The sequence below is a fragment of the Acartia tonsa genome, chromosome 5 (genome assembly GCF_053477335.1).
Source record: "Acartia tonsa isolate MP-2025a chromosome 5, ASM5347733v1, whole genome shotgun sequence".
Classification (NCBI taxonomy): Eukaryota; Metazoa; Arthropoda; class Copepoda; order Calanoida; family Acartiidae; genus Acartia; species Acartia tonsa.
The window spans coordinates 5,281,979-5,303,466 of record NC_137264.1 but is presented as its reverse complement, the minus strand read 5'-3'; the positions used below and the strand labels follow the sequence as shown (position 1 = coordinate 5,303,466).

Sequence of the window (21,488 nt, the reverse complement as noted above, 5' to 3'; positions counted from 1 at the left end):
TTATATCTAAAAAAAATAATCTGATCGATTTACATCAGTCAGACTTTGATAAAAGGATAAATAGTCAGAATATATTTCCAGTTTGGCTTTAAAACTGATAAATACCCGTTGGATTAGCACCGGTTCTCAGACAAACTTAAAAATCTTGTATATCATCGTACTGAAGATAAGTTTCAACGAATATTTAAAAAATCATAAAATTAATCCCAGTTTTGTAAGGCCGCGTCTGGTTTTAATCGTACAGTTTTCCATTCTTATATCCGCGGAAAGCTGTCTATAATACGATGCGATAAATATACAAACAGATAGACAAAGACAGTATTATTTACCTGAAAAATCATACAGACTCCCATGCTGTAGAAGATACTATGTTGTTGCAACGGTCCCATATCACAATCATGATCCTAAATTCAATTAAGAAGGCATAAAATCTTAATAAAATGTATTCTGATAATTAGGGTTGGGCCGGATATCTAAAATGACCCAATATCCAGCAAATTACCGGGTATCCAACATTATAAATCAGCCGGATATCCGGTATCCGGATAGTTTCAATATCCGGTATCCGGCCGGATATTGAAAATGGCTGGATGTCAGTCCAAACCAGATATCCAGCCCAACCCTACTGAAAATATTTTTGTATTTAGTACAGTACATGATGAAATGATGCTAGAATCATTGTTAGGAATTTGATAACTACCTAAGTAATATATCTATAATACAAAGTAGAAAGATGTCTGCCCGTCTTAAGTTTAAGATCTCGGTAACCGCTGAACCGATTGGATTCTACTCATCAGGGAATGTACCTACTGGTCCTGTGGTAGATTAAGGTCATTTTCTTGGGAGTGGGGCACTTGCATTCTTCCATTTCATTTTTTACACGTATTACAAAAATTTGATTATGGGATGAATTAATTTATCACCCACTGTCCCATAACTGTAAATATCTGATGTTACCTCGTGTGTCTGATGTACTTCTGGCAACATTCTTGGCTTGATGTAAACAATCAGGATGAAAATATTTCCTCGTGTGTCTGATGTCCTTCTGGCAACATTCTTGGCTTGGTGTAATCAATCAGGATGAAAATATTACCTCGTGTGTCTGATGTCCTTCTGGCAACATTCTTGGCTTGATGTAAACAATCAGGATGAAAATATTACCTCGTGTGTCTGGTGTCCTTCTGGCAACATTCTTGACTTGATGTAAACAATCAGGATGATAATATTACCTCGTGTGTCTGGTGTCCTTCTGGTAACATTCTTGACTTGATGTAAACAATCAGGATGATAATATTACCTCGTGTCTGGTGTCCTTCTGGCAACATTCTTGACTTGATGTAAACAATCAGGATGATAATATTACCTCGTGTCTGGTGTCCTTCTGGCAACATTCTTGACTTGATGTAAACAATCAGGATGAAAATATTACCTCGTGTGTCTGGTGTCCTTCTGGCAACATTCTTCACTTGATGTAAACAATCAGAATGAAAATATTACCTCGTGTGTCTGGTGTCCTTCTGGCAACATTCTTGACTTGATGTAAACAATCAGGATGAAAATTATTCCATAAATTATGTAACCTAAAATTTGAAGAATGTTGATATCGAAATTTGAGACCATACAAAAAATTCGGCTGAGAAATAGCTGATGAGACTTCTGGACGATTAGAGGTATTTAAACTTTGAAAATTTTAAGAAATCATTGCAAATTTTTTCTTTAACAACGTTAGAATAAACGAACATTAATACTTGTAGAGTGTTATAACTGAATAGTCAGAATATAAATGTATAAAAGTCAAAACAAAATTTTAAATAAATTTGTTGAAAATCTGCTTAAATACAGGATAATGTTTAAGGACAAACTTACATTTTTAGGAATTTATTATAGAAATGCTTCGCATATAACATTGTATTTTGTTGTTCAAGGAATCAGTATTCCAAAATCAATCGGATGATTATATCACATAAATTTTTTTTGTTAAAAAAAATAAAATCAACATGTTTAAAATGGACGTATGGACATTCTGGTAACGATTATAGAGTTGCTATGCTTTTTAAATCGTACCTAATTTCTACAGAAATCACAATGCAAAGTTTAAAATCGATAGGACAATTATAACATACCAAAAAGCTATCACTTCCGAACGGAATGGCCCTAATTACAGAAAAGCTTCGCTTTTAAAAATGTCAATGAAATGTTTCTATAAAAATGTTTAGGTTTTTTGCCTCAAAAATTATTTCTTGTAATATTGCATTTACCTGTTGGCCTAAGTTATTATTTCCTAAAAAGAATTCAATTCTTTTTAAGTTCAGAAAAGATTAGGTAAAACATTAACAAAAACTAAAGCTTACCAATATTGCTTACAATATGGTTGAAATCTGTAAATATTCCATAAGGTCTTGAGCACCCGTAGTTTAGAAAACATTTCTCCATATTTCCTACAATATTTAAATTGGTTTTATGATCAGAATGTAAGATAGAAAGGAAATAGTAACTTTCACAATATTGCGTAAAGTTGTGAGTTAGATTCCAATCAAAGGCGCTTATTAGGTCAAATTGTTTTGAAATATGCGTTTGATTACACTATGTTTTTTGTTAACATTAAAAACAGTTAGACTTAATAAGCGCCTTTGACTGTAATCTTACGGGGGGGGGGGGGGGGGGGGAGAGTTTGTAAACTTATAGGAAATAAAATTCAGTATCAAATTTTGGAAGGGACGTTTAGGCTTGTTTTTATAGGTATCAACCTAATTCTTTTTGTAAAATCTCTGTTAAAAAAGGTTTGTTTAAAAAAATCAGGTTGATATATTTAAATATAAGCTCATAACTAATATTTTTAGTTTTTGGGGATCTTTTGTCCAACAAGCCCCAAGAAGGAAAGTCCCAAAATGAAATCTGTAAAGGTTACTTAGTTCGGTTCTGTTAAAAAGTTTTTTTTTTTAAATCAAGTTGATATTTTTAAAAATAAGCTCAGAACTCATATTTCGTGTTTTGAGGGGTCTTTTGCTCAACAAGACCCTGTAAGGAAAGTCCCAAAATGAAATGTATAATGGTTACTTAGTTAAGTTATTCTTAAAAAGTTTTTTTTTTTAAATAATCAGCTTGATATCTTTAAAAATAAGCTCAGAACTCATATTTTTAGTGATTTGGGAGATCTTTTGCTCCACTAGCCCCTAGAAGGAAAGTGTTGAAATTCAATTTTCAAAGTTTTCCGTGTACATCCACTCATATAAGAGATTTAACGAAAAGAATTAGGTTGATAACTATAAAAACAAGCCCAAACGTCCCTCCCAAAATGTGATTAATTTCATTTCCTATAAGTGTACAAACTCCCCCCCCCCCCTTATTTAAGTGTAAGAATTAAAAATATCAAAATCATTAAAAAAAATAACCTGATTCTCTAGATCTGATATATTCTGTATAAACCATTTGTGCTGAGGGAATGAGATAGAACAAGGAGACTAAAGGAATTAGGTAGATATATGCTTTTGACCTCTGCCGCCTGAAATAGAAATCATATCAACAATGAAGCTATATTTTGTTTGAAACAAAGGATCTCTGAGCATGATTTTCAGATTAAACTCTGTATGACCAAACCATGACCATTCTCCCAATAGTTAGGACCCTGGAGGCTAGGATCGCAGCCATAATATTAATGTATGATACCTTAATAAAGTGGGGTGTCGCCACATTTCATATTTTTTTTTAAATGCAAAGGGGGGAGGCGGATGTGCCACTTTTTGAAACCAAAACTAAAAGTCAAAGGAACTCAACTAAAAAAAGATTTTCAGGACTGAGATTTTGCATGGCAGTTGCTTTATAGGGTTACAATATGGAACAGTGAAGAAACGGCGGCGCAACCGCCGAAAACCGCCGAGAAATTGCAAAAAAAAAATCGGCGGGAAACTGCGGTTTTCGGCGGTTGCGCCGCCGTTTCTTCACAGTTCCATATTGTACCCCTATAAAGCAACTGCCATGCAAAATCTCAGACCTGTAACTCTTTTTTTAGTTGAGTTCTTTTGTTGACTTTTAGTTTTGGTTTCAAAAAGTGGCACATCCGCCTCCCCCCTTTATATTAAAACTCATGGCCCTCAGTTTATCTATCTCTCACAACATCTGAGTAAATTATATTTTTCTCTGAAGAAATAAAGATTAAAATATTAGAAAACATTTTACTTTTAATAAAATCCACAATTCTCAAGTATTTCTTACACAAATTATGAACCAATGGATTTATTATTACTTGGATCTTACACCTGATTATCATGTTATAAAGTGAAACTTGTAGCTTACTAAAATAACGATATTCCCAACCCTCCCCCTTTGGGCCTTTACCCCATTACATCCTATTGGATGAATGAACTGACCAATAAGTGATGTCCACATTAGCAACCTAGAATGACCCAATATTTTCCCCTGTCATAATATCCACATAAATTCTATATCCATTATTAAAGTGTACCTGTGCCATGGGTTCGAAGCCATCATGGTCATATCCTTTAAATTTTGACGTTTGTTTTTCAACCTTTCTACAGCATGGGTACAGTGCTCGCTTCTCTGAAAAAATTACCCCAATGAATTAAATAAAAATAATTAAAAAATTTAAATAAGCTTTGTTCAAACAAATATACAAGGCAAAATTAAAATTCATAGGTATTAATTTACAAAAAGCATTTGATAAGCAAATTATTAATTAAAGTCAAATGTTTGGACCATGAAGTCAACACTGGTTAGAGTCGGTACACCGACAAACCTACTACTACGACAAACGTCCTAATGCGACAAACCTTCTAATGCGACAAACGTCCTAATGCGACGAACGTCCTAATGCGACATCTCTTAAGTAAAACGTCCTAAAATTTTTCAAAAATTATAAAATAAAAAAATCTTCCAAAATTTTAGGATAAAATCCACCACTGTTAAAAAAGTTGAACAATAAAATCGAAAATGGCGATAATACACTCGGAACTCATTCAATGTTGAATTTTATTTCTTGAATAACTTTGTAGGTACACAGGCAGAAATTTAAAAATCCGTCCGACAGTTTTCCCAAAGTCTGTGTTGGCTATCAAACAGCATGGTTTCGAACCCGATACATCCTTGCAATACAAAATTCGACCTTTAATCTTTTTTAAATTATTAACAAAATTAAAATTTTCAAACATTTTTACCCAAATTTTGGAAGATTTAATTTTTAAAAAACTTTTAGGAGGTTTTACTTCAGAGATGTCGCATTAGGAGGTTCGTCGTTTAGAACGTTTGTCGCATTAGGACGTTTGTCGGTGTACCGTTAGAGTCTGTAATTTTTTTTTTATGTTATTGAATATTTTACTAACATACTAGGTACGTAAAAAGTCCTGTATTTAAAGTTTAAAAAAGGTTTTGTTAGTCAAAATAAAACCAGTTCAAAACATGGTTAGTTTGGATTATTAGTGGTTAATATAACTTAAATGTGTAGTGTATTTTTTGCGTCTTTAATCTTTTTCTGTATTTTCTCGAGTCACAATTGTTCATTTTTGCCTTCAATTTTCCCAATCACTACCGATGATTTCGCTTACCTATCAAAGTATGTTCTAATGCGATACTTATAATTCAAAGGGGGGAGGCGGATGTGCCACTTTTTGAAACCAAAATTAAAACGTGCATGATCTCAGCCCATAAAAGAGTTATAACTCTAAAATTCGGCACAGCAGTTGCTTTTGTTGAGAACAATATGGAACTGTAAAGAAACAGCGGCGGAGCCGCCGCTCCCGCCGAATTTTTTTGCCTTTTTTCGCCAAAATTGGACAGTTCTCAATCATCTGAGATAAACTTTTTTTCTCATAAAAATTTCCCTTATATTTTCACGTGGCACTTTCAAACATGTCAATATTAAAAAAAGTGTCAAGTGAAAATATAAGCGAAATTTTTATGAAGAAAAAAAAGTTTTTCTCAGATGATTGAAAATTGTCTATTATGGCGAGAAAAGGCAAAAACAATTCGGCGGGAAACGACGGTTTTCGGCGGGAGCGGCGGTTCCACCGCCGTTTCTTCACAGTTCCATATTGTTCACCTCAAAAGCAACTGCTGTGCAGAATTTTAGAGCTGTAACTCTTTTATGGGCTGAGATCATGCACGTTTTACTTATGGTTTCAAAAAGTGGCACATCCGCCTCCCCCCTTATTATTGTTAATTTTGTATTTACAAAAATTGCCCCATTTGTCTATGTACATAAAACAAAGCCTTACAATATGACTTACCGATGGAAACAGATATGATAGTCCAAATCTCTTAATAATTAAGCAATGAAATTTTATTGTTCTCTGGTATTTTATTAAACAAAATATATTTTAATAAAGAGTATCAACAACCTAACATTATATGAACAAAGTTTTCCACCTATGTCCTATATTCATAACTATAATTTTGAGAAATTCTATAACTATGCCCGAATTCAAACACTATTCCGATCACGTTTCTGTGCACGTATTTCGCCCTTCATGGACAATCCTTGCATAAAAGTAACATGAACTGTGTCTGTGTGAACCAAAAGATCTTGCCAACCGCTGAACCGATATGGTTCACCTTTACAGTGAAGCTTTTCATAGGTCTTGGGAATGTTGATAACTATTTTGAGAAGGGGTATAACCACCCTCCCAAGAGATATCGCCCCTAGAAAAAAAATTGCAGCCACCCCCCCAAAAAAAATAATATTTTAAAACTAAAATTAAAAGTGAAGGGGGGTGGGTCGACTTCTCCAACTTCAAGTGCCCCTAGGGGCCTCTACAGGCGTAGCCGCTAGTTTAACTTTATTCTAAACAAAAAAGTAAAAAGACTCAACAAAAAAAACTTACCCGTGTTTCACATCTTAGCTGATGTTCTCTTAGGATATCCGTAACCAGTAGGTCTCTGTAGGCGCTTTCTAGGACCGTTTTATTTTTATATTAGCTGCTAAGCTCTTAGAGGCCTCTTGGAGCCATTGAAGAGAGGGAGAAAGACGACCATCCCCCCCCCCCCTTTTCAATTGTAGTTGTCTTTAGGGAAGGACGATTTCTCTTGGGAGGGTGATGGTACCCTCCCCCCAAAAAGCTATACACCTTCCCAGGACCTATGAAAAGCTACATTGTAAAGAGAACCATATCGGTTCAGCGGTTAGCAAGATCCTTCGGTAAAAACAAACAGAGGTCCTGTTTCTCTTAATTATAAGGATTTCGATCTCATACAATACAAAGAGTTTTTTTACATAATCTGAAATTTGTATGATTTTAGTTCCATTGGAATAATATGAACAAAACACAACCAGGCCACTGTTTAAATTTTTTTTTACATGCAACTTAACTTATCCGAATGATTCTACCCTCGTCCACACACTTGTGGCTGGGTTATTGATTAAATCCCATTAAAACAACTGAATCAATTTAGGTAGAAAATAAGACATTTTAAGAATTATTTTCTCCCTTCAATTAATGTTTAAACTTAATACCCACCATAAAATATAAACATATTTATTTGGGCATAAAAATTTAACAGTCATAAAATCAATTACTATTACAATAAACAACCTAAATCCATATCAGTTCTGTCATTTGAAAGGAACATGGAGATAAAGGTCATTTTATGAAGGTGGGTAAAAAATTACCGGTATAGCCCCTTACCGGTCTATGCCCCGCTTGACCCTATAAAAAAATAAAATTCCTGGGGTAAAAGGTAGTCTGCTATTATTGCTGTTATAAGATTGTTGTGCACCATCTCTCTCTTCTCCCTCGGAAGCTACTCCATTTTCTAAAATATTAAAAGATTGTTAGGTACCAATTTACATAAAATAAAAACCTTACCTAGTTTTTTATCTATTGGCTATTACAATCATAGGAGGAGAACTAGGAAATAAATTATTTTTGTTTGAGCCCCAAATTCTAATATCTAATGAATGATTTAATTTCAGATTTAGATCTCAGACCTGCATTAAATAAAACACATTATTATCTAACTCTGTCCTCATATTAGCAGATGTCATATTCTAGTTCAATTTAAATGAGAGGAACCTAACTTCTTAAGAGCAGGAAGAAAACATAATTAAAAAAAGGTATTATTTTCTTTAGTCCCTACTGGTCAAAATGTTGCCCAACGTGGTACTCTTGGATAAATTGATGTACATTGTACAACCTTGGAAAATCCATATAATAATGAGTGTACAGTAGAACAGAAAAAGAAATTAAGAGTGGGGGAAGTTTTGACACATTTGCGTAAACAGTGAGTATAGGCTTTATCTTTGGACTGAGAGGAAGGTTATTAGGGATAAAATCATTCTTATATGATGAATTTTCCCAAGTTTTAAGATTTCTTGGATAGGCCTCCAGGTTCAGGAGCTGCAGGCCCCCAGGTACAAGAGCTGCAGGCCTCCAGTTGGTCGCTGGACAGGTAAAAATAAAAATTAAATTTTTTTGGGAGAAATAGAGGGCAATTTTTTAACAAAATATGCATCTTTTTTCTTTAAATATGTAAATAACATTTAAAAATAAGCATATTTTGTTATATAAAATGACCTCTAACTTTTCAAAAAAATTTTTTTTTGATTTTTGCCTGTCCAGAGACCACCTGGAAGCCTGTCCAAAAAATCTTAAAACTTGGGAAAATTTATCATATATGAATGGTTTTATCCCTAATAACCTATCCTCTCAGTCCAAAGATAAAGCCTATACTCACTGTTTTCGCAAATGTGTCAAAACTTCCCCCCCTCTTACCTGTCCCATTTTCAGCAGTTATATGGCAGACATTTTCCTTCTGAGCTCCATCTTCAGCTAAATATGAATTTCTTTTGAGGTCTAGGTATGTTTCAAGTTACAATTTCAAGTATCATAGAATTTTTTCCCTTAGAATAAGGATGACAACATCAATAAAAGCGAAGCTCTGAAACGGTAAGATAAACAAACATTAATGCTTGTAGAGTGTCAGAACTGAAGAAGCATAAATTAAATGTATAAGTCAAAACAAAATTTCAGTAAATTTGTTGCAAAACTGCTAAAATACAGAAAACGGCTTCGGGCACGAACAAGAGCAAGTGATTCTAAGCACCTTCCAACAGTGATTCTAAATGGTTTTTTTTTGTAAATATACTAGGGTTATGTTTAATATCGTTATAATGAATGAAAAAATTAAAGTTTCTCTAGATAAAACTTTAAAATGTTCATATAAAATAATACGCCAAATATAATAAATGCTATAATTACGAAATTACACTAATAAAACTGTTTAGAATATTACAAGTTACCATACCTTTTTCTAAATTAACATTTTTCATCAAAAAAGAGACCTTTTTTGTTGTACCTAGCAGTTTGAACTCAACAAAACATTTGATGATATTTAGTCACAAAATGTTTAACATTTCAAATTTTTATCCATGGTGAAACTATACTTTTAAAATCAATATAACGATATTTAACAAAACCCTAGTATATTCATTAAAAAACATTTAGAATCACTGCTGGAAGGTACTTAGAATCACTTGCTCTTGTTCGTGGATAGTCCCTTTGGGTAAATTTTAATCATAACTTATAAAAATAAAATATTTGTAATTGATCAAATCCACTCACAGACCTATGGTAAAACTATAGCCACATAGAAAAGGTAGGCTTATTGTTAAAGATATTTTTAAGCTAGAGTTGACTCGATACAACTATCTCGCTATTGGCTAGTTTTCTATAAGTACATATCTATTTATCAATTTTAAATTTACTTCCCCCGCCATTACTATCTAAAAGAAAGAAGTAAATATTCAATAATTTAAATGATTTTAAAAAGATTTTTTCAATTAAATTTTTTTTCACATTACCATCACCAAAGGGTTAATATGATTAATATTTTAGTTTTAATATTTGAGCACACAAAGCAAGTGTCGCTATAATCGAATTCTTTTAAAACAGAGTTTTCTTAAATTTACTATATTATGACCGCATATTTTTTGTTTATTAGATAAAGATTAAATACTTCAATGTAATTCAAATATCAACATGAAGTGAAAAACTTAATTCATTCCTTAGATTACAGGTCTTATTGCTTTGGTCAATGAGAGTTTAATCAGGATTATTAGAGCACTATTAGTATTAAACACTCTACCATTGGAAGACTCGAGCTCGTTTATAGACGTTTATTTCCTATATAGATATGTCATGGATCTTGATGCAATAAATCTAGCCGTTTTATAAAAAATCAGTCAAAAATATTTCATAAGGTAAAAAATAGAAAAAGTTGAATTGTGTAGGATGATAAATATTCTTATATTCCTTTTTAGAAAGAGATATTATAGAGCTAAATTGAAAAGAAAAAAAATATATGTATATATTTTAATTGTACCCGGTACTACCTTATTCAATGAAACTTTCAGTAAAGTTTTTTTTATCATTATTCATGCTTTGATTTACGACATCTATACTATAATCCTACGCCTTAATTCATTGTATTTCCTTTTTTTATTGCGTGTTTGTTCTGAATTATACCTGTAACAGGAATATTATCCTTTGGCCTGTTGAGAATAAAGTTCTGATGCCAAGAGAAAATAATGAGAGCACTGAATAACAATGCCACAAACACCAAACTTCCAATAGATGTACCTAAATTATTGTAAACACTTAAACACTTATAATTAGGGTTGGCAATCCGAATCCGCCCAATTTTAGAATCCAGAATTCGAATCCGTAATCCGTTTTTTATAGCGGATTCGGATTCTTAATTGTTAGGCTTAAATTAGCGTCTTGAGTTTTTTCTTTCAAACCCCCCTCATTGAAGGCAAAGATCACCCCCCCCCCCCGTCTCTCCCCACCTACACCACCAAGTGGAGGGATCAGAAAATATGAAGAAAAAAAAAACGCAGCTTTATCCCTTAATTTATTTTTTAATTAAGCCTTTTAAAATATTGCTAGAATCCGTAATCCAGAATCCGCAATCAGTCAAAAAAATAAGAATCAAGAATCCGGGGGGAATCCGATTATATTTTATGACGGATTCTTGTAAGAATCCGAATCCGGTCAAAAATTTAGACGGATTGTCATCCCTACTTATAATAGCAATTTCCTTCTTACTATACTAATTTATTTGTGAAAATAAAGTATTTTCTATAACTATAGGTAGTATTACATTATTTTTCTTACAATACTAAAACAAAAACATCAAAAAATTAAAGATTTTTGGTCGGCTTACCTACTGGTTTTGAATAAGAGTTAAGGGTTTTCTCTATCTTCACTTTTAATGTATTCTTATCACTAAAAATTAAAGTTTAACATAAAGATCCATTAGATGTTTAATTTCTTTTAAAATAATGAAAAAAAATAATGGTTTTAGGCTTTTAGAATTCGCATATCTGTTCTGGATTTTCATATTCTTATGCAAAAGTAACAGGATCAGTGTATGTGTGTCTCTCTGTACCGTTGCATCTTACAAAGCACTGAACCAATATGATTCTCCTTTACAGTGTAGCTTTAAAAAAATCGCCCCTAGAGGCCTCTAGTGACGTAGCGGCTAGTATTTAGACTCATGAATAATCTTAATTTACCCGATCCTCCTTGCCTAGTTAAATGCTGTAATTAAAAAAAACTACATAGGTACCTTATTTCAAACTTCTTGCCTCTTGACCAACAATCAGATGAATTCTTTGCTAAAAAATATTATTGACATAGGTATTATATAAATATTTAAAGGCTAAAATGATCAAATAAAATGTGTTTTTAACAATCCCTGGAGAAATTGTTCATTAATAAGATACAATATATATGAGATCATTATTGATTTAAGTACTTCTAGGAGAGATACCATTTATGGGTTCTTTTTTGGTGTATTTCTGAACCAAATTTTGCTAGCGAAGTGCAACGCCAAACGCCATACAGACAACCTACACTTTGATTGTTCAACCTTTGTCCGGAAGACCTATCTGTGCGTGGTAAGGAATTGTGTCTGTTCGTAATGTATTCCACATAGTACAACTGGAATAACCTGATATAGCAGAAGTAGAAACCATATTAACCTTTTTCAGTTCAGCAGTGTTAGGCTGAGATTCGAACCTTCCCTACAAGGAGCAGACGCGCCATGTGTTATTCTACAGTCGCGGGTTTAAATGATATGGTATGGGCAAGGGAGGACAGAGAAACTAATGAAAAAATCAACTTACCTGGAATAATTGAGATAAGAAATCCGTTGTTGAAAACCTGGGGATCAATTGGAAAATATCCCACTTTTAAAATTCTGGCCCACATTCTGAAGAAAAAGAATTTAATAAGTGTTTAATAAATCAATTCATAACATTGCTTTGTATCTTTCTTTTACCTCAAAGTACTCCAAATCCTTATACTAAAGTAACAGGATGTTTGTCTGTCTGTCTGTCTGTGTGTCTGTCTGTGTGTCTGTACCGAAGGATCTCGCTAACCGCTGAACCGATCGGGTTCTCCTTAACAGGGTAGATTCTCATATGTCCTGGGAAGGTTTTTAACTATTTTGGGGGAGGGTACTACCACCCTCCCAAAAGAAATAACAAAAGAATTGAAATTTTTCTTAAAATCTGGGAGACTTCAACGTAACATTAAGAGGTATCCGTAACATAAAGAATTATCGTAAACTTTAACAAACAAAAACATTTAAAGTGCCACTAGAGGCCTCTAGGGGCGTAGCTGCTAGTAGATAAATATAGAAATATTAAAAGTTTTACCTCGAATTTCTGAAGTTAACTTCTGAATCATGCCAGGGACAACCTATTAAAATTTCAAAATTAAGGGGGGGGGTTTTAATGCAACCATCTCGTAATCAATGTATAAATGGCACTTAGAATTCGAATTTTGATCTGAAATTTTGCATGAGTAATCCTTGGTAGGTCTATTTTCCCTAAATCGAACAAAAAGTTGGAAAAGTAGCGGCTAACGGCTGGCGGCTCATCCGTTTAGCCATTTGTTGGGTATTTTCAAGCGAAATCCATCACGAAACCTCTCTCCACATAATGCTCTTTTCCGATCCAAATAATTTCTAACGGTTCTAGCCGGTAGTTGCTGGTACTAGAAATCTAAAAAATGTTTTTTTGTATCATTTCACATGATTTAAAGCAAAAATATGTTTCAAAAAGTTGATTTCTACGTAATTTATGACAGATTTGCCCTAAAAATAGCCAAAAAACGACTAAACGGCTGAGCCTTTAGCCGTTACTTTTTCAACTTTTTTTTCGATTTAGGGAAAATAGACCTACCAAGGATTACTCATGCAAAATTTCAGATCAAAATTCGAATTTTAAGTGCCATTTATACATTGATTACGAGATGGTTGCATTAAAAACCCCCCCCCTTTTATAATATCATTCAGTTCCAAGTATTTAAGTAGTCATTATTAACAAACTTTAAATAAGTATATTCTAAAAGTTTAGTTATCCTTACTAAATGAATTATGTGCTTTCATATCAAATATTTACCCTGCTAAAATTTCTAATTCAGTACCTAAATGTTTTTCTTCATAAATTAACAATCTATTCTTGTTCTTTTCATCCCACACAAAACTTTTTCACTTTATCATACCTACCCATCAATGTGTAGTTAGTTTTTTCATGTTATTGATGTATAATGCCATGTTTTTGTAAACTATGGTCTGGCTGGGTGAAGGTCTACTTACCTGGTTCATGAATAGCAACATGCAGACAGTTTCTAAATTCATCTGGAAGTTGAGACATAATACTCAGAAGATAAGTTTCATCTCTCTCCTCGCCATAGTTGTACAGTTCTGTATAGATTAGATGAATAAATTCTATGCTGCAAACAAAATATTTTGATATCCGACTGTTAAAAGAACGACAAATAATTACCATATTGTGGTAGAAATTCGAGAAGCGTGGTTGAACTTCCATCTATAACAACTTCCACCTCTTGGTCAAGTTCTAAATAAAAGGACATTTGATTTTGAAACACTTATTGTGATGTACTTCATTCTAATTTGCGGGTTTTAATTACTTCTCTTTCTCTTTCTTTCCATCCATTACGCTTAGTGGATAAATTTTTTTATATTTTACATTATATCTATAATACAAAGTAGAACGATGTCTGTCTGTCCGTCTGAAGCTTAAGATCTCAGTAACCGCTGAACCGATTAGGCTCTACTTTTCAGGGATTATACCTACTGGTCCTGTGATGGTTATAAGCTATTTTCTTTTTAAAACTAAAATTAAAATAGTGGGGTCGAATACCCCCCCCCCCCCAAATTTTTTTTTTTTTTAATTTTTCTTCTAAATCTAATATACGAAAAATTGGTTTGATTAAACCTTTTGGGGCAAAGCCCCTAGAGGCTAGGGGCGAAGCCGCTAGTAAAACATGAAAGAACAATGGATACCTATTTCAAAATTCTTCTCTGTGATTTCAATTTCAAGAGTAATGTTGGTTTCTCTGGTAGAAAAGATTCCAATTGAGATTTCTGTTTGCCTAACAATTAGATATTATATGTGAACATGAGTGTTTTTTTTAGCCCATCCAAAACACTTCATTTATAACCTGTGGCATTCACGAAAAATTATTTCATGATAATAAATTTTATACTTTTGTTTTAGTCTAAGTTATTTATATGATTTTAAACTTTTAAATTTCCTTAATTTTTAAAAAACAGCTTTATATACTTGTACCTTTTATAACTAGAAATTCCATTTTGATTTGTTGTGCACAGCGTTTTATAATATTCTCCATGAAGATCTAAAGAATTTTTTTGATCATTAGAGATAACATTATAATTAGGCTTTTCTTAAATAACAGAGGTGATTCCCTTCAAAGTGCATAGAGAGCAAAAAAAACTTCTTTCTCTCCATTATTTTCGAAATAGTTGAAAATGAGAGGGATGGAAGGTTTTTTTGTCCGACTGACTACTGCGAAGGCCCATATTTCAGGCTCTAGAGTGGTGCCATTAACCTATGGGGATACCCAATCTTTAACCTAACCTGAACTAAAGAATTACAAACGCACGAAAAAACAATTTTTTTCCCCTATAGGATCTATATCTATATCTCTATTTTTAATAAAGATCTTACTATCGATTAAATTCTTTTTTACAGAAATAATTCTTTTAGGTTCTGGGAATGTTTCATCTTATTTTGGGGAGGAAAAGTCAACCTATAAAAAATGCCCCGTCCCCCACCCCCTTACCAGGTACAAAGTTAGTTATAATATCAATGAAGAGAGGTAATAGTAATTAATTCTAAAAAAAATACCTAAACTCCAATGGTTAACATTATCCATATAAACAGCAGTCATAAAAACATGACCCTTGGATTTTGAAAATTGACTTGGGATTGAGACATTTGAATCATATTCAGTTGGTGTATTTTCTTCTATAGCTGCTGGAAGTATCTCATCGTAGTAATTATGTTCGATAATATTGGTTTTTATTACTATGGCACTGAAAAAGAAAAAAAAATATTTGATAAAGACGGAAATACATGTAACAACAATAGAATAGGAAATTACACAGCTTATGTAAATGCACTGGATTGTAATTTTTAAGAGGGTTTTCTTTAGACCTCGACTGCCCTGAGCATTTGATTACAGATTATTTATATATATGTCTTTAAGAGGAGAGAAAAAGGACGGGAAATTATTATGTACTCAATCAAAAATTCCGCCTACAGGAGTAACAAGTATATACCTATAAGGAAATTAAGAAGGGTTGTAATAGTAATATTTTGGCATCATTCTCTTATTCTTAAATATTAAACGTCGTCAGGTATTTTAAGGGATAAGACAATGGACGATAAACTAATTTACATCCACAATCATAAAGTTTTTGAACCGATCAAGAGTTATACATATAAGCAGAAGTACCTAAAGGTTTAAGGCAGATGAATTGAAAATGTGGATAAATTACATCACATTGCATGTCTTCACCCTCCCTAATCAAATGTAAATATAATTGCTCTAGGCACAAACCTGGTTAGGTTACTTGGTAGCCCTTGTATTGATAGTTTGCTAGTCACTGGTTCATTCGGCGTTACTGTAATCTGAACAATAACAACATAATGAAGATTTTCATGGCTAAATTAATGAATTCATCACGAATGTAAAATGTTTAAAAGAGTCTATAAAATTTTAAAAGAAAACATTTTTGTTGAGTAAAAATTTAATCAATTATAGCATGATTTAAATACTTACACTTATAATATTTCTAGCAGATATAACATTTGTTGTCAAAGTCAGTAAATATAAGAATATATACATTTTGGATTAAATTGGTTAAAAGGTGCTGTACATGTTTACATGATCTGAAAATGAATATTTTATAAGTATATTTAATGTAATTACAAATTTTATGTGAAAGAAATTGCTAGCAATTGGCGACGGTTAATAAACCTATTGGAAATTGTATGACGTCACTCAGTGAACATATTTGCCTTAAATCTTGGGCGTTTGAGAAGCAGACACACTGACATACAAATACAGACAGATGACAAGCAGACATGTATTTACAAGATTTGTTTACATTAAAGCGCACAGTCTGCGTAATTAGCTTCGGGATTTTATGTCGTCGTTGATTGATATTTAACCGTCGGTGGGTGGCTCAAAATTAATAGAACAAAACTTCCCGGTTGGCATACCCTAGTTTTAACTTTTCATCGTGAAAATTGAAGCAATAATAATTATTTAAATTTAAAAGCTATAAAATATAAGTTTTAAAGTTTTAAAAGGCAGAGAATTATTTGAAATTTTCACATTTTTAATGAAATGTTAAAGGGAAAAAATACTAAGAGAAATATTGTCTTCCAAAACGACGACATTTCAACTGCGCAAATGCCGCTGAGACCAATTCGCAGGTCCTATGCATCAATGCAGTGTACATATTTTTTTTGTTTATGTAACAGTCTTTTTAAAAATATAAACATTTCTACGTGATTTACATGACTTCTAGCCAAAATAATTTAATAAAACAACAGCTTATTAATAGAAGATATATTTATTAGTTTAAAAACTACAAATTAAGTTCTGTTTGTTACTAATTTACGCTTTTAAACATGAAAATCAAAATGATGAAATCTCGGTGCCAAGTAAAAAAGTGCAATTTTGTTAAAATCAAGTTATTCTTCTTTAATTTCAGGTTTTAAAATCAATTTAAATTTCCTTCTGGTATCAAATGATAATTCGTTTTAACATAAAAATTTAACATTAATAAGAATTTTCAAAAATATATTTCTATAAATTACATAAATTTTATTATAATTTAAAGTATAAATATCCGTGTCTGTTTGTTCGTTCGTCCCTTACTATCTCGATAACCACTGAACCGATTAAGCTGTTACTATTGTATCATATTATGTAATTAATTTTTTTCTATATTTAAAGATAATGGGGCTTTCAAACACTAGAGGCTATATAGTAGTCGTATCACGTAAACGTACAAAGTGTTATACACCAGAGGCTTTTAAATTTCATATTATTTAGTAATTCTTTTATTAAGCAACATCACTAAACGGACTTGGTTATTTAAACTGCAAATAAGATGAATTTTTGTTTGTATACACACTGCAGCTGCAGACTCTTCTAAAAGTGTTCCATATTTTCTAGACAAAATTTGGTAGGCTTAACATTATTCCTATTATGTAATTTGAGCTACAAGTGTTAAACCTTTTCTTGAATTATAACTGTAAAGCCAATAAGTATTAGTTTTGATGATCCATAAAATTTTACATTAGCAGTGCCTCATATTTAGAAAAAGAACATCTAGCTCTGTTACATAACAAAAAGGGTTCTTTTTAGCTTCGATTCTACAGTGTGTAAATGTTAAGGGTGTTATCATTATTATGTAGACCATATCTGGTCGACTTCAACAATAACAATATTTTTTCAGAAGAAAATGTTGAATCTTGTTCGCAACGGATCAAGATGTTTACAGCTGCGCAACCAGCAACAAATATGTCCACGTATATCCAGTCTTAATCATTTAGTTCAACAAAAGATATCTAATTTGAATGGTGATGGGGCCAGATATCAAAGTTCATTGCCCGTTCCTGCAGCTTTAGAGTTACCTGAACAGTATTCCAAGTCCTGGTCAGTAGTTGAACAGGAATGAAAATCTCAAATTTATACTTAAATAATTTTGTATTTGGGTACCTAGTAGTCATTTCCAATCAACCGCAAAACATGTATGAAATTGTCGAGGATAAATTAAAGTTCTGTAGGATTTATGTAAGTTATTAAGATGTATTAAGATTATCATTTTTATCAGTCAAAAATATCTGAATTTGATATTGATGCCATCTTACTGGAACACAATGTTACAAAAGCTAAATATCTTCATCTGGCGTGTGCAGATTCAAACAATGCATTTAGTATTAATTTTCGAACAACTCCGATGAATTCAACAGGGGTGGCCCATATTTTGGAGCATACTACACTTTGTGGATCAAATAAATATCCAGTCAGGTAACTTTTTTTTTAGGTAAAATAGTTTAGTTTATGACTGGACATAGGGAAGCATCAAATGGGACTAGTGATCGGACGAGAATTGGTGCTTTCAACATGGTATGGCGGTAGACGTTCTTATGGCTAAAACATTCAAAACCTTGTTTTAATCAATTGGTTGGACACGAAGAGAAGAATTAAAGCATGTGGGTTCAGAGAATGTTTATTTTTTTTTTAACTAAAATTCTGGTCTCTTGTCCCTGAACATTATTATGTGCATTATTAAGAAGAGATTAATGAAGTTTATATTATCAACATTCAACACAATTAAGACACCTCTAACGAGAACCTGAATCATATCTGTGACCTATTCTAAAACTCCATGATATACAGATTTAATCCCCTTACCCCCAAAAACCATGGAAAATGAATCAAAAGAAACCTATTAGTAAAAAATATTAAAAGTACCTAAAGAAAACAATTTCTGAATCAACGAATGTCTGCACTTTACTTCACCGCTAATTAACATTATTTAGGGATCCATTCATGAAGATGTTAAATCGTTCCCTTTCAACATTTATGAATGCTATGACAGGCGAGTAACTTTTATTTCAAGGCTTATAACTCCCTAATATCTTTTAGTATATTCTAGCCTGGTGCTACAACAAATCCGAGTTTGTTATCAAATAAAAATTTTATACCTATTATTTTTGTAAGCCAAGCTTTGCTATACTTGATGTGTTAACAAATTGCTTTGATAATGAATTCGAGCATTAAAGTGTCCTATTAATTTTAAATCTTGCTTTCATGCATCGTTGCTTTTATATATTATATAATCCTTGTTTTTTTGTAGGTCCAGATTATACACTGTATCCCTTCTCCACCTGCAATCCTCAGGATTTTAAGAATCTGATGAGTGTGTACATGGACAGCGTGTTTTGTCCTCTGCTCAGGGAACAAGATTTTCTACAGGAACGATCTTATTAAATATTCTTCTAAAGAGTTTTTTTTTCAACAAATAGATTTCTTACAATTACTTTGCCTTCAAAAATGAAAATCATTAATAAGGTGCTAAATAAATGATATCCTATTGAAATGTCTGGTGCTACCGGCCTCAATCACCAAAAAAAAATCAGCTTTCAAACAAAATGAGAGTAGACTAAAGAGTTGAAAACCATCTTATTCCAATGTGAAGTTTTTTTTGTTGTTGAAAAAGTATCAGATTGGTTCAGATTGGATAAATATTTATTACCTACGATTCTTGGCTTTAACAAGATTGATTGTGCAGGAGGGTTGGAGACTAGAAAATGAGGATATTGCAGACAGCCAGTCTAAACTTGTCATCAAAGGTATTAATTTGAAGCACAAGGTTGGTCGCTGCCTTCTCAAATCACTGTCTACCGCCTTTGTTTGGCATTTTTCGGCGAAATAAATAAATTAGAATCAGTATCAGTGTCAGTGTCTGTTTTTAATGATTTTTGTTAAAGGATTACGTATTAGTAATTTATAACATCCAGGGAGTAAGGGAGGGGACAATGGATCGAATATTCAATTTTTAGGAGTCTCAGACTTTGGGGACTGGCTTAAAGGGAATGTGCAAGAATTTAGCAGTTTCTGACTGAGTTTGGGGACTTGCGAATGAAATGCCGCTACTCGTTATGTATGTTTTGAATATTGCAGACGGGGAGAAGGGATAAGGGAAGTGGGGGCAAGGAAAATAAACACTCGTTGTGTTAGTTTGGAATATAGCAGACGGGGAGAAGGGAGGTGGGGGCAAGGGGCAAGGGAAATAAACAGAATAAAAAGGGGCAGTCATATTCTTGCTGGCAGCTGGCCGGGTCCAATAATCTTTTAATATAAAAATCACACCAAAAAACCTCAATATATTTCATCAAAAACAAGTTGTGATTTCACTTTACATGACGCTATGGAAATCTATTATTCAATTAACAATCCCTTTATAATTTCCTACAAATTTATTGGATTAAACTGGATTTCATGCCCTTTCTTTGATAACTCTTATATTGAATTAATTGCCCATTGTCCCCTCCCTTACTCCCTGTATAACATCGTATTATAGACAGCTTTCCACAAATATTAAAATAAAAAATGCTAAGATTAAAACCATTTTTATAAGCCATGATGGGGAGAAGACCCGGTCTAACAAAACTGGTACCATTTGACTTTATCTTTTTATTTTAATTTGTTTTTTGAAAATTGACTGTAATACGATGGTATACATGATTTTTAATACGGCCGAGGACTGGTACTAAACCATCGGATATTAATCGGTTTCGATATCTTATTGGAAAATCTATTTCCTTACAAGGGGTCAATATCCTTTTATTTTGATTTTTATAAATTTTAGCTAGGCGGCAATAACAACAAATAAATAACCATCACCCAATCCTCCATCTTTTACTTATGATGTTTATTTTTTTAAAATTTACCTACGAATTGGTTTAGAATTATCTATAAATTCATTATTAGATTTTGAAATAAGATATTAACTTTTCCAGGTGTTGTATTTAATGAAATGAAAGGTGCATATTCCAATTCTCAATCTTTGTTTGGCCAACACTTGTTGAACAACCTGGTGCCTGATCATACTTATGGATTTTCTTCTGGAGGTGAATTTTTAATTTGTACCATTTATATAAAGGGGAGGGGGGGGGGGGGTTAATGCAACCATCTCGTAATCATTGAGCAAATGGCACTGAGTAATCCTTGGTAGGTCCATTTTCCCTAAATTGAACAAAAAGTTGGTAAAGTAACGGCTAACGGCTGGCTGCTACTTTTCCTCTCATCCCTCTCTTTTATGACGTCACACGGCACATATTTAGGGACACTTTGTAAAGCTCCAAATAACTTAGGTCAACTTTTATCAAACTATAAAGCGGACAAGCATTTTATTTAGGTTATTAAAGAAATTTATTAGACCCTATGATTGGTGGATGGTTAAGATATATTTACTATTATTATTGGCCCATCGACAAACTTAATTTTCGGTTAAATATTACAACCTATTATGATCAGGATTTCACGAGATCTTTAGCTACATACTATAAAAACTTACATCTTATAGGATACTAGCGGCTACGCCCCTAGAAGCCTCTA

The 21,488-nt window shown here is 32.7% G+C and overlaps 2 protein-coding genes across 2 annotated transcripts in view; one reads left to right on the top strand and one right to left on the bottom strand.

Moving 5' to 3' along the window:
* LOC145319907 (SID1 transmembrane family member 1-like) overlaps window positions 1-21,488 on the bottom strand; it is a 68,003-nt gene that overhangs the window by 3,553 nt on the left and 42,962 nt on the right. The window contains exons 2-22 of the mRNA XM_080162308.1: window positions 16,128-16,239; window positions 15,906-15,976; window positions 15,191-15,378; window positions 14,612-14,678; window positions 14,326-14,414; window positions 13,805-13,876; window positions 13,615-13,722; window positions 12,671-12,713; window positions 12,137-12,222; window positions 11,578-11,626; window positions 11,173-11,234; window positions 10,473-10,586; window positions 8,721-8,777; window positions 7,677-7,761; window positions 6,834-6,903; window positions 6,240-6,269; window positions 4,463-4,557; window positions 3,393-3,502; window positions 2,352-2,438; window positions 1,498-1,580; window positions 330-404 (exon numbers count right to left, since the gene is read on the bottom strand). Coding sequence (XP_080018434.1) covers window positions 330-404; window positions 1,498-1,580; window positions 2,352-2,438; window positions 3,393-3,502; window positions 4,463-4,557; window positions 6,240-6,269; window positions 6,834-6,903; window positions 7,677-7,761; window positions 8,721-8,777; window positions 10,473-10,586; window positions 11,173-11,234; window positions 11,578-11,626; window positions 12,137-12,222; window positions 12,671-12,713; window positions 13,615-13,722; window positions 13,805-13,876; window positions 14,326-14,414; window positions 14,612-14,678; window positions 15,191-15,378; window positions 15,906-15,976; window positions 16,128-16,193 — 1,707 coding nt within the window. The 5' untranslated portion in view covers window positions 16,194-16,239. The remainder of the gene's footprint in view (window positions 1-329; window positions 405-1,497; window positions 1,581-2,351; window positions 2,439-3,392; window positions 3,503-4,462; window positions 4,558-6,239; window positions 6,270-6,833; window positions 6,904-7,676; window positions 7,762-8,720; window positions 8,778-10,472; window positions 10,587-11,172; window positions 11,235-11,577; window positions 11,627-12,136; window positions 12,223-12,670; window positions 12,714-13,614; window positions 13,723-13,804; window positions 13,877-14,325; window positions 14,415-14,611; window positions 14,679-15,190; window positions 15,379-15,905; window positions 15,977-16,127; window positions 16,240-21,488) is intronic.
* LOC145319905 (presequence protease, mitochondrial) overlaps window positions 17,792-21,488 on the top strand; it is a 30,335-nt gene continuing 26,638 nt past the window's right edge. The window contains exons 1-6 of the mRNA XM_080162307.1: window positions 17,792-18,033; window positions 18,196-18,392; window positions 18,908-18,966; window positions 19,225-19,345; window positions 19,662-19,720; window positions 20,891-21,001. Of these exons, the coding sequence (XP_080018433.1) occupies window positions 17,824-18,033; window positions 18,196-18,392; window positions 18,908-18,966; window positions 19,225-19,345; window positions 19,662-19,720; window positions 20,891-21,001 (757 nt within the window). The 5' untranslated portion in view covers window positions 17,792-17,823. The remainder of the gene's footprint in view (window positions 18,034-18,195; window positions 18,393-18,907; window positions 18,967-19,224; window positions 19,346-19,661; window positions 19,721-20,890; window positions 21,002-21,488) is intronic.